At 40.0% G+C, this 13,919-nt stretch overlaps 1 protein-coding gene across 1 annotated transcript in view; it reads right to left on the bottom strand.

Moving 5' to 3' along the window:
• Positions 1-13,270, bottom strand: part of LOC145988769 (uncharacterized) — a 28,387-nt gene extending 15,117 nt beyond the window's left edge. The window contains exon 1 of the mRNA XM_083123946.1: positions 13,177-13,270. Within this exon, the coding sequence (XP_082980072.1) occupies positions 13,177-13,197 (21 nt within the window). The 5' untranslated portion in view covers positions 13,198-13,270. The remainder of the gene's footprint in view (positions 1-13,176) is intronic.
• Positions 13,271-13,919: the final 649 nt, after the last annotated feature.

Here is a 13,919-nt window from a genome sequence, read left to right as displayed (position 1 = left end):
CCTCGAGCCCACAAGCAGTATATCTTCCTAGAAAAGTGACTTATGTTGACACCTCGAGGCAAAATGTATTATTGTTCTTAATGATGTGCTCTATGCTTCCCCGAAAAAAATCCCAATAAGGTAAAGAAAATCATGTTTTTTTTCTTGTAGCTCCAAAGTTCTCCCACCTTCACCCTTAGCCACAATTTGGGAGTATTAATGGAATATATAGATATTATAATAAAGAACCATGGCCTTCACCCAACCAAATAGCTTATATGGGAACTTTTTCACCATGATTTAGTATTGATTGCGTTGGTTATTTTACGTCGATTTTCTGCCACTTTTGGCAGCTAATATCGAATATGAGGATGAATAGTGATTAGATGAAATTGATGAAAGGATAATCACAAACGCACACGGACATTAGTCTGCAACAATCCAGACTATAGTTAAACGTGGAAGAGAGGTTGACACTCCGGTGTCTTCCGAGAGGATCATTCCCTTACACCCCTCATTTAGTATTGTAAGCCTAGATTCATGCACCGAGGGATTAATAAAAGGGCGAAGTGAAAGAGGCACAAAAATGAAGAGAGAGAACACAAATCGTAGAAGGAGATAGAGAAAGATTGATAAGGAAAGGAAGAAAAGATAAAGATAACTGAGGGTGAAGTGAAGACGGAAGGATATGAAGTGATATCCGTGATAAGAAAGATGGAAAGAATGAAAGACAGGAAGTAAGATCGATAGAAAGAAATAATAAGAAACAGAGAAGAGAAGAGAAAGAATAGAAATAAAAGAAGCAGAAAAAGAGAGAAAGATGTTCAGGAGGAGAGGAAAGAGAGGAATTAAGAAACATGGTATAACGAAGGATCTGCGCGTACACACACACACACACACACACAAATACATACACACACAAGAGAGCGGAAGAGAGAGAGAGAGAGAGGGGGGGTGGTAGGGGGAATTGAAAATATTTTGTACACATTTGAATTCACCCGAACTGCAATCTTCGGCGACACCACTGCATTGAACTCTTTTTAGTTTTTACCCCATCATACTTAGCAATCCCTACACATAGACGGATTTAGGGGGGAGTGCCGAAGCCCCTCCCCCATCGACACGTTTAAAAGTAGCAACAAGTAGGCAATTAACAGAAGAGTAACTACGACCAACTATAATACTTAATCAATTATTCACCAGATTCGAGTAAATCTAACAATGGTAGAGCACCGTGCCGTGAAGGTTCACATTCTCGACCTCGCGGTCATAGTGACGATGTGGTCAGCACAATACTCTGCCCACTACAAAATCCTATTGAGTCTTCTACATTTGGAGTCTAAGGGTAAACAAGTGAGGACAGGTCATAACACTTTCACTGATGTATTTGAAATTACCTTCCAAGCGACAGTTAGGTGCCGAACGCGATACAAACAAGCGACGCTGCTTCCGAATTGCATTTCTTGCGCCAATGTTGCAAACTTAGCTATTTCGGATCTAACTTTTGTCCCATTCGATTTGCGTTTGGTTGGAGACATTTTGCTTAAACTCAATTTCGAGCAATTTAGCTTAGGAATTGGAAACACTGTTACAAGTTTCGAAACGTTTTTATTTTTTTGTTGTTGTTGTTGTTTACATATCTGCTTTCGCGAGCAGCAAGCTAACTAGGAACTGGTTAATTGTGTGTAAACAGCAATCGAGTATAAACACAAATAAGAGTTGCCAGTCCAATATTTTACCATGTTTTCACATATTTGACGTTCTTTTGTTTAGTAAAGCTGGATAAAAACGGAGGGGTGGGGGTACAACACTCCCCAACCTTCACAACTGGCTGTCCACCAACCTGCGTGTCGGAGTGGTTAGCACAGCACGCTACGACGGGATGGGGGTTCGAATACTGGCATGTTCATGGGTATTCTTTGTAAGTTTTTATTGTTGAGATGCTGTTTTAAGTCCACTTTACGTACAAATAGGCTAATCAGGACTGGACCTACAGTTTAAAGTGGGATCCGATTCCGAAGAACTATGTGTTCTTTGTAAAAGTCCCTTCATAAATTTAATCATATCATCACTTATTCTCATCATCGCGATTAGATAAAAGTGGCATAAATAACAAAAATTAAATCAAATCAAACAACTGTGCGTATAATATGGTGGACTTCTGGTGACTTGTCAGGACATTACAGCCAAGATTTTAACGTCACTTTGGTTAGTATGGTAATCGTGATGATGAGGATGAATGATGAACAAATTAAATGATTAACGTAATGCCTCACGCAGAGTTCCAACCTGAGACTTCTGTCTTCGTAGTGCGTTACGCTAACCACTCCGTCAAGGAGGGTGACGTCTAAGATTTACTATCAGGTCTGGTGTGTAAGTCTCTATCCCTATCATTATGTTACGAACATTAGTGAAATTTGCATAAGAAAGTTGAGATTGAAATAGCCAGCCCCTTCTATACACAGACCGCAGCGCCAACTTGTGGAAGCACTTGTTACCTTGAAACAGCAAGTCGTGATGTTCCGGGTTACTACCGTCGGCTCCCACGCTCTATGACCTGCGCCTGGTTTCCGAGAATTCTCTGTCGCGAATCCTTGACACTTTTTGCAATGGTATCCTGTTATGCTTGTCAAGGTTCGTTGCTTTACACGAGTACTTAAATGTTAATAACCTCACTTTCTCTTCTTTACTTATAATTTCTAATTATATTAGCCATAGAAGAATATAACAATTTATATTTATGTACTTGAGTTTATCACCCTTTTGTATGGTGTGCAGTGTGGTGTGCTGATGTGTGTATAAATTTACCATTTGTATATTCTTATTTTACGTCACTTTTCTGTCCCTGTAGGCCAATCGCGACGAAGGATAAACTCTCAAAGGAACAATCATGCTTAACCTGGGCTAGACTGCAACTTAAGCTGTCACTAAGGAGGAATGTATGAATTAACTTTTAAACAATTCTCAAATGGATGAAATTCTTTCTTTTTTCTTCGTTAAAATACAAGAACGCGAGGAATTTTTTGCCATTGAAAGCCAGCAATACACCACGAAAATAGAAATACGGGTGAGTTGTATCAGAATTATGTTAAGGGCACACACACGTTCATCATAAGGTTGACATTGCTGAAACATTGCCTAGAAGTCATTACCCGAGTCCAGTTAAAAACAGTTCAGAATGTTTTCAAACAACAAGATGATATCAAAAGTGCACCTTTGTTTAAGAAACGCGGTTGCAACAAAACAAAAGCCATTCTCAGAACGTTGACCATGTTTGCCCACAGAAAGGGTCAAAGGGCTTCAGTTGGCTACCCTGGAATAAGCGAGAAATGCTGGTTCATGTCTTTACTCTTTACTGCCTTCATTCCTCTTAGACTTTGGCCTTCTCTTGTCTTATATTTCTCTTTGCTTACTTCTTCTTGATTTACTACCTTCTCTGTCCAATTTTCTAACTTGTTTTTCTCCTGTCTATTATTTATTCTGTCTCTCTTTCTCACTTTACTATATCTGTCGACAGTGGCGGCGATTACGAGGGGCATGGGAAGAGCAAGGCAGTTACCACCCCCCACTTTTTGCCACTTTTGTCCCCATACTATGCTAAGCTTGGTCTACCAAGGGAAGTAATCTGTCCTTGCCTGCCTAGTTCTGGTAACAGGGCGCGAAATTTTGGCGGGGGGAGATTTCCCCCACCAACCATATTGGCCTCAAAAATCCCCACCACCAAATATAACAACAAGAGATAAACAATTAGTTTTTACTTCAAATATGCTTTACTAAGGGTAATATTGAAAACACACACTATCTGTTTCAAGAGATCATTAACAGATCTACACCAACATATGCACAATAAATGTAAAACGAGAATCCGAGACAAATATAAGTATGGAATCAAATTGCTTTCGATTAAAGTAATTCGATTTCTTACTTACATTTTGTCTTGCGTTCTTCTTTTACTTTTATTGTGAATGTATTCACAATGAAACTATTTCTACTATTTTGTAATTTGTTGACATTGTTAACCAGTTAGTTTGGGAAGTAGTTTGTTACTTTATAAATATCTGATAAAAAAGTAACATGTATGTATGTATGTAATAATAATGTATTTTTAAACATTTAATAACATATATATATGTTGATTAAGATCTTTCTCTCCCCACCAGTCTTCAATGATTTCGCACCCACCGGCACCCAATCGCCTCTATTGTCTATCGAATTTCCTTTCTTGCTTTCCTTTGCTGTCTTTCCAACTTGTTCTCTTTCATTGTCTCTTACTTATTCTCTCTCTGTCAAGTTTATTTTCTTCCTACCTCCCTCTCTTGTTCTTTTATATCTTGTTTATTTTTCCCTCTCCTTCCTTGTCTCTCTTGAAAGATATGTCTCAATGGTAAACATGACGTCAAGATTTATAATTTTCATGACACAGCCTTTAGAGAAATTTCTGAGGGAGCTGATGACGTTGACTATCTTGAAACAGAATGCGATTTGTGTTTTTCTTATTTTGCATCGCTTTTCTATCACCTTTGGATAATTGCGACGAAGAGGATGAATAAAATTGATGGAACATAATAAATACACAGAGACCGGTACTCAAACACGCGCGCACAAGTAGTTGTTTGAACTCGAGCACTGGCATGCCTTGGAATATGAAAAGGGGAGAGATATGAACCTCAGATACTATGTGTATCTTAGCTTTATATTTTCCAGTTCTCCCCTTCATCCAACAGTTCTTTTTTTTTAAAAAAAAAAAAGTGAGCTAAAGAGGGGTTTTAAATAACCAAACCACATCCTCCTTGGTTATGCTACTGAGCTGAAATCGTTTCAGGCGATAATGTTATTATTACTGGAGAATAACTTTTCTGTAATAAAGTCGCAGTTGTATAATAGTTGTATTGAAATGAGAAAAAGAGAGAGAACTCATTTGAATATATCTAATTTATTTCATCGTCAAAAGCACAGTACATATGTTGGAAATTTAAGATAATGTAAGACATTGTTACAGATCAACAACTCGTAAAGGCGTTTCCCGATGAGGACACAGTGCAAAATTGTTAGACTTGTACCACTCTCTTTAGAATCCATATGTATCTACATTTAAGAGATTGGTTCTATCTCATCCTCAGCGTGGCGTGTTCGGGGACTACTGACAGATGTAGTAGAAATGACACACCCCCTGGATAATAAATATCAGCGTAAAGTAACATATTTCACACATAATTTTGTCACAGTAATTTGCATTAATTATGATATGGAATGAAAATTACACGATAATTACATCGTCGTATGGATGATTTCAAACTGAAACACTCTTTATAAGGGGGCAGCACTATTAGGGGGGATTTCTTATTGCCCCTTCTCACAAAAAATTGTGTACATAACTAATCATTGTCAATACCATCACGTACGTAGAATGAGATGCATAAACATTAACATACAAATTGTCCATCGTCACGTTTCTCCACTCTGTTTTATGAAATTAAACATTCATGAATTGAAACAAAACAGCAAGTTGACAAACTCTGTATCAGCAGAAGGACAATTCCATTCCTTGAAAATGTTTAGGATGCAGAGGGGAAATGAGTGAAAAATAGGGATGGACAATTTGCTAGTAATATTTATGTATTCCACTTAACATCAGAAACACAGATGGGACATCACGATTCGTCCAAGGTTGCAGCTTGGCGTGCTTTGGAAACGGCTTCATTGACGTCATTTGACACAACCCAACGTCTAAGATTAAGTGCTCGGTATTACGTGCAGTGTATTTTGGTAAATAAAAGTTTTCGAATTTTCCTTTTTGTTTTTCCATTTCTCGTTTTCTATTAACTTTTGACATTTTCTGTCCACTTCGACTTGCCTTCTTCGAACACGCGAGGGCCTCCTTGTGTCTGTTGCTCTTCCTCGATGTTAATTTTTATCGACTCTGGACCTATAGACTAGGGATGGCCAAACGGATCCGGATCCGAAAAATCCGGATCCGTTCGGATCCGGATCCGGATCCAAAAGTTACGGATCTGGATCCGGATCCGAAAATTCCGGATCCGGATCCGAGAGTTCCGGATCCGCGGATCCGGATCCGGGTCTGAAAGTTTCGGATCCGGATCCGGGTCTGAAAGTTTCGGATCTGGATCCGGATCCGAAAGTTCCGGATCTGGATTCGGATCCGGATCTGGGTCTGAAAGTTTCGGATCTGGATCCGGATCCGAAAGTTTCTGATCTGGATCCGGATCCGAGAGTTCCGGATCCGAAAATTTTGGATCCGGATCCGGGTCCGAAAGATTCGGATCTAGATCCGGATTCGAAAATCCGGATACGGATCCGAGAGTTTCGTATCTCAATCCCATTATAATATTACCACACCTTTAAGGGTATTATGATCTTCGATTACAAAGAAATTTTTCGTTAGTTCTACAATAATTTTTTTCAAGTGTTGTTCCTACAATACTTTGCTACGCATCGGCTAACACACTCGTGCACACATGTCAGAGGTGATTTTGTAAATGCCATTGAAACAAATATGTATTCATTCGAATGTATTGGAAATGAAAACACACATAAATGTGAGACATTCCATTCCAGGATGAAACCTTTAACACATATAACAAGATAGAAATGTTATACAAAAATTATACAATTGTTCTAACAGTTCTACAAATTAAAATAAAACATTATAATATATGCAGTGTTAAATAATTACAAAGTGTAAGACTAACAAGGGAGGTTATCTAAGTGTCCCCCTCCGATTTCCATGAAACGTGGCAGTATAGTGGTGCCCAAAGGAAGAATTACGTGTTTTTTTTGTTTCAGCTAAAAAACGGTTTTAGGGGGCAAAACCCCCTCAAATGTCAAGATGAAGACAAATTGAAGTGAGGATCTGACCCCTGTGTCCCCCTCCGATTTCCATGATACTTGGCAGGTGTATAGTGGGGCCCAATGGAAGAAATACGTGTTTTTTTGTTTCAGCTAAAAATCAGTTTTAGGGGGCAAAACCCCCTCAAATGTCAAGATGAGGACAAATTGAAGTGAGGATCTGACCCCTGTGTCCCCCTCCGATTTCCATGATACTTGGCAGGTGTGTGCATAAACGGGCCCAATGAAGAAATACGTGTTTTTTTGTTTCAGCTAAAAAAACTGTTTTAGGGGGCAAAACCCCCTCAAATGTCAAGATGAGGACAAATTGAAGTAAGGATCTGACCCCTGTGTCCCTCCGATTTCCATAAAACTTGGCACGTGTATAGTGGGGCCCAATGGAAGAAATACGTGTTTTTATGTTTCACCTAAAAAACGGTTTTAGGGGCCAAAACCCACTCAAATGTCAAGATGAGGACAAATTGAAGTGAGGATCGGACCCCTGTGTCCCCCTCCGATTTCCATGATAATTGGCAGGTGTGTGTATAAACGGGCCCAAATGAAGAAATGCGTGTTTTTTTTGTTTCGGCTAAAAACTGTTTTATGGGGCAACCCTCCCCCTCAAATGTCAATATGAGGACAAATTTAAGTGGGCATTTGACTTATGTGTCCCCCTCCGATTTCCATGAAACTTGGCAGGTGTATAGTGGGGCCCAAAGGAAGCAATACGTGTTTTTTTCTGTTTCAGCTAAAAAACTGTTTTACAGGGCGAAACCCACTCAATTGTCAAGATGAGGACAAATTGAAGTGGGGATCTGACCCCTGTGTCCCCCTCCGATTTCCATGAAACTTGGAAGGTGTGTGTATAAACGGGCCCAAATGAAGAAATACGTGTTTTTTTGTTTCGGCAAAAAGTTGTTCTAGGGGACAACCTCCTCTCAAATGTCAAGATGAGGACAAATTGAAGTGGGGATCTGACCCCTGTGTTCCCTTCCGATTTCCATGAAACGTGGCAGGTGTATAGTAAGGATGGCCAGATCCGGATCCTAGCGGATCCGAAATCCAGATCCAGAACTTTTTTATTTTAATTTGTAGAACTGTAACTGTAGAACAATTGTATAATTTTTGTTTAACATTTCTATCTTGTTATATGTGTTAAAGGTTTCATCCTGGAATGGAATGTCTCACATTTATGTGTGTTTTCATCCCCCCCCCCCTCAAATGTCAAGATGAGGAGAAATTGAAGTGGGGATCTGACCCCGAAACCACGTAAATATGGCATAGGAAGAAACAAGGGGCATACGGCCTCACTATACACCTATCAAATTTCATGAGAATCGGAGGGGGACACAGGGGTCAGATGATCCTCACGTCAATTTGTCCTCATCGTGACATTTGAGGCGGGTTTTGCCCCCTAAAACAGTTTTTTAGCCGAAACAAAAAAAAAAAAACACGTATTTCTTCCTTTGGGCCCTTCTATACACATTTGAGAGGAGGTTGCCCTCTAGAACAAATTTCTTGCCGAAACAAGAAAATACGTATTTCTTCATTTGGGCCCTGCAAGTTTCATGGAAATCGGAGGGGAACACAGGGGTCAGATCCCCACTTCAATTTGTCCTCATCTTGACATTTGAGAGGAGGTTGCCCCCTAGAACAATTTTTTTGCCGAAACAAGAAAACACGTATTTCTTCATTTGGACCCTGCAAGTCTCATGGAAATCGGAGGGGAACACAGGGGTCAGATCCCCACTTCAATTTGTCCTCATCTTGACATTTGAGAGGTGGTTGCCCCCTAGAACAAATTTTTTGCCGAAACAAGAAAACACGTATTTCTTCATTTGGGTCCTGCAAGTTTCATGGAAATCGGAGGGGAACACAGGGGTCAGATCCCCACTTCAATTTGTCCTCATCTTGACATTTGAGAGGTGGTTGCCCCCTAGAACAATTTTTTTGCCGAAACAAGAAAACACGTATTTCTTCATTTGGGCCCTGCAAGTTTCATGGAAATCGGAGGGGGAGACTTAGACCTCCCTTGTAAGTGTATTAATTAATTACAAATCGCGCACGCGCACACACACACTATATATATATGTGTTTATGTATATTATATATATATGTATATTAGCAGGTAACAATATGTTATAAGCACATTCTTACTTTCCAAAGAAGCGCATGTGGGATGGCAAAACGGATCCGGATCCGAAAATTCCGGATCAGGATCCAAAAGTACCGGATCCTGATCTGAAAGTACCGGATCCGGATCCGAAAGTTTTGGATCCGGATCCGAAAGTTCTGGATACGGATCCTAAATTTCTGGATCCGGATCCGAAAATTCTGGATCCGGATCCGAAAGTTCTGGATCCGGATCCAGATCCGGATCTGAAAATTCCGGATCCGCGGATCCGAATCCGGATCTGAAAATTCCGGATCCACGGATCCGGATCCGAAAAATTTTAGGATCCGGATCCTTAGGATCCGGAACCAACCGGATCCGCCAGGATCCGGATCTGGCCATCCCTACTATAGACAACTCCTCCTCGTAAATTGATTGATTGATTTGCTTTATTTTACTTCGCTTTTTGTGCCACTTTTGGCTAATTTGCGAAGATAGGGATGATATGATTAAATTGATGAATGGGCACTCACAAACATCCATGCCCAGGCCAGGATTCGTACCCGAGACCCCTGGCTTCGTAGCGCGATATGCTAACCACTCCGCCACCTCCTAGAATTGTAAGGTTTTGGAGAGGGCTGACCTTTTCGCAAGGCACACTTAGCACGTGGCACACCCTGGAAACTGCATTCTCTAATTCTAACGAGGCACTGGCGTCTGGATCCACAGCCAGTATAATCCTCAAAGTGGTTTGCCTCCTTGTGTGCCCATGTGTGTTCGTGATTCTCCCTTCATCCATTTTATCTAATCACCAATCATGCTCATCGCCATTAGCCAACATGGCATATAAACGACGCAAACTGACACCAAACGTATTTCCAGTTTGATTGATTTGGTTTATTTTACGTTGTTTCACTTTAACTTTTGGGTAATCGCGACGATGAAGATGAGTGAAGATATGATGAGATTCATGAAAGGACACTCACAGAAAAACACCCATGCCAAGGCCGGATTCGGACACCTGGCTTCGTAATTCGCTGTGATAAACACTCCGCCACTCACTGTTCGGAAGTAACAGTAATTGTTACTGGTTACTTTTTAAATCAATAACTGTAACTGAAACGCAGTCACTTTCTTGAAGTATGTTTCAGCAGTAATAAACAAGATTATGGTTTCAGAAAAACGAGAAATAAAATGTTCATTTTTGCATATTTGTTATGAGCAAATGTTTCGCGTAACGTAATTTTAAAGCATAAAGGTTTATTTTGTATTTTAAGGTGGCAAGACCGTCGCTACTAAACCCAAATATACGTGGCACTATTCTTCGGTAGCTTAGCCCCCTCCTCCTCCCTTCAAGAACCCATTATTAGAGGCTGAGTGATCCACACAGCGCTTTATACAGGGACATTATCGGAAAAGTTCTCACCTCAGATCACACGGCCCGGGAATCAAACCAGGATCTCCAGCGTCTCAGGCTTGACCACTGCGGTGCTCCCCAGTTATTATAGTTGTTGATCATGAATACAACAACTATATAGTTGAAATAATACAGTGGGGGAAATTTGATTGATTTAGTTTATTGTATGTCGCTTTTCTTTCACTTTTGGCTAACCGCGACGATGCGGATGAATGACGATAAGATGAGATGAGATCAAAACGAAAACTGAAGAAAGCAAGAACTCAAAATGTTAAAACCGTAGGTCCCTTAGTTGAGCCATGAACGACGATTTGTGAGGGATACTCGCTTCTTCATGGAGGGGGCAGGGTCTCGAGTTTTTTAAGTGAAGCTACATATGTATGTGTGTGTACAAATCTAGGCATGAATTTGACAAATTTAATGCACTTTTTCACTATTTATGATAAAAAGAAAACGTACTTGGACTATTGCAGTCATTTCAGGGATGACGTCAACACGTCACACAACAGTGCACCACTACCCGGTGGAGGCACATTGGCACAGTTGATCCCACTTTAAACTGTAGGTCCAGTCCCGATTAGCCTATCTGCGGAAAAAGTGGACTTAAGAACAGAAATCCGAACAATCAATTCAAACAAACGGTGCATCACTATTTGAGGTTCATTCTTAATCTCTTACTTTACAAAATATGGATAAATCTTCGTATGCGAGATGGTATGCATTTCTGCTCATCAACTCGAGATTCAATGTTCATATTGAAAATGGCGAAAATAAAGCTTTTTCAGGGAGTATGATATAAAACTGATTCACAGTACTTTGTATCGTCTCCCAGGGAAAATATTTGAAACTAGAAAAGGGGGGTGGGTGCACGTAGTTACTAGAGGGGAAATCACGCTCATACCCTTACAAATACCGCCCTCATAATAACGTCACCCTCAAAAGGGCGAATTTCCTGTTTGTATCCAGTAACGGATGATAACACCAAGAGCTATGACTTAATCTGTTCAAGTAAGATGAGGGAACACCAACACATATCAGGAGCTTTGAATAACGATGTACACAACGATATGTTGTGTAGGCATTCATCTATGGACATATCCTAAGAGGCGTGAATGAAAGTAAAGTTAACATTAAATGTTCTTTGAACAAAGGGTTTATCGAGTCTAGAAGTCCTTGGCCACCATGAATATCCAATGGATATCAATGTAAACGAAAATGGCACACTGGAACTATTACTGTCCATAATATAATAAAGCATGGCGGATGAAGAATGCCACAGTGTTATGTTCGAAAACAAACTACAGGGATGAAGACAATCAAGGTGGTGATTAACGGTGTCAGATTATATTCCAGTGGAACTCGGGTTCGATTCCCGCTAGTAGAGGGTGTTAATTAACCCCTCTCCCAGAAAAGACCCAATTATATCACTTGCAATAGATATAACTATACTTCCTTAACAGGGATCATTTTATGCCTCCTCCACATAAGTGATAATGACGTTTGTAACAAATACTCCCCTTAGATATTTAAACTTAAGCTTCTTCATTAAGTTTTTGTTTGATTTAGTTTATCTTATTTTCCTGCCATTTTTGGCTAATCGCGACGATGGAGATGATTGGTGAGGAGGTGGACGAAGGCTCAAACCCAAAGACATATGGACGACACGACACAAACCTCACAGATGATTATCATACCTGTGAATCCAAGCACCAGAGCCTCGTCTGTCTGCAAAAATGCAACCCAAGGTCATTAAGTTTGCTTACTTTCACGACTGCGAATCTCCTACATCACATCTGACGACTGACAAAATTTTACATTGCTTATTATCGAGAAATACCCTACAATGTTTTGAATATTTCTTAGTTTTGACTAAAGAAAAAGTAATATATTGAAGAATTTAATGTAAGACGTTTATAAGATGACCAAATTTAAAGCATAAACTTTCTCAATTTGTCATTTTCACATTAAAATCTTGCACAAAAAGGCGTAATTGGTGAATTGTTTTCAGAAATTCGCATGTAAAAATACAATTGTATTTATTTATACAGGCTCTCTCAAAAACAGTTAATTTTTGCAAGTAACAATTCGTAAGAAATAAAGAATTCGGAAGCTTCTGGAAAATATTTTTGCGTGGGGAAATAAATTATTTATTGTGATATTTTGTTACACTATTTTGCTACTATATATTTTACTTCTCCTAGTGAGTGACATTTCGTGCCACCTATGTAGTCTGTTACAAGTCGACTGAGTCACGATATCGCTACCGAAAGTTCCGGGTTCAGGTCGTGCCTAGGCATGGATCTTTCTCTCCATTCATCAAATCATTATTCATTCTCAAAACTGCAATTGGCCAAAAGAGGAAGAAAAACAATGCAAAATAAGAAAGACAATAACTTCAAGCTATAGGCTTAGCCCTGATTAGTCTCGGTGCACAAAGTGAATATAAATCAAACTCTCAAACTTCTCTGTCACACTTGTAAACATGTACTGGATTTTTTAGAAAGGTAACACCGTCTATAAAAATCCCATTATATAATATAACACTATCTTCCGTTTATAACAATAAGATTTCTTTGCATTGTTGTTGCTCCACGTGCTTAATTCTCACAGCATGTTACTGACAAACGGTATCGAACACACTGACCTCAAATTCTTCACGGTATTAAAAAAACGAAAGTGTTCCGCGCTACAAACTTAAACCGCCAAGTTTGTTTACATCCGCGCTCGCCCAAGCTAGGAAGAAAACTTTCAACTAAAACGTGGTGCTGAGATAGAGCAGGATTAGTGTACTAGTGCTAAGATTAAACCGTAGCTCACTCACCTGACACTTATCACAAGCCATGATTCCTCCGGTAGCTCACAGACCTGGCGTCGCGACTCGCTTCCCGAGTAGAAGTGCGCCTTGGGCCGCGCGGTTGAGGGAAAAGCTAATCTCATTGGCAGAAGGTTTTTCTACGCTGTTTACCCCCACCTCCCCCCCGCCCCTGGTGGAAAGGTGACATTGCTCAATTCAAGGTCTTTCGGCAAGGCATCCATATACACGCTGCTCCTTCCGGCTTCTTCATTCTTTTAGGATTTCCCCCTTTCCTTTTCTCTTTTTAATAACCTGTTACAGATTGCCCCTTTTCCCCCTGTAGTAGGTGATCCATCTGGGGATCATATTTCACTGATAAGGTGAGAGCTCGCCCACGCGAACGAAGCCAGACGTGCATGCTGTAATCTAGTCACGAAATCTGCGTGCGTCTTTTTTCTGTGTTTTCCCAGACTTTTTTAAAATGTGGCATTTAAAAATATGCATATTTCGCGCCAAATGAGAGATCCAAGTATAGTGATTCCCAACCCGCTGCACGTGAAAATATAATAATAATATATAAAATAATCTATAAAATAACTATATTTTTAGATGAAGAAAGAAGTTCTCTCGGGATATCAGCCAGGTGATCTCTGGATAGGCTTCCAAGTTTATAGAGCTAACGTCATTCTCATCTTCAGGGATTTTAGTGATTTATCCACACACACCCAACATTTTTCTAACACCCCCCCCCCAAAAAAAAATTCCTCAAC

Source organism: Lepisma saccharinum, chromosome 6 (assembly GCF_977018435.1).
Source record: "Lepisma saccharinum chromosome 6, izLepSacc3.1, whole genome shotgun sequence".
NCBI lineage: Eukaryota > Metazoa > Arthropoda > Insecta > Zygentoma > Lepismatidae > Lepisma > Lepisma saccharinum.
The sequence above is the reverse complement of the archived record's forward strand: the minus strand, read 5'-3'. Positions and strand labels throughout refer to the sequence as shown.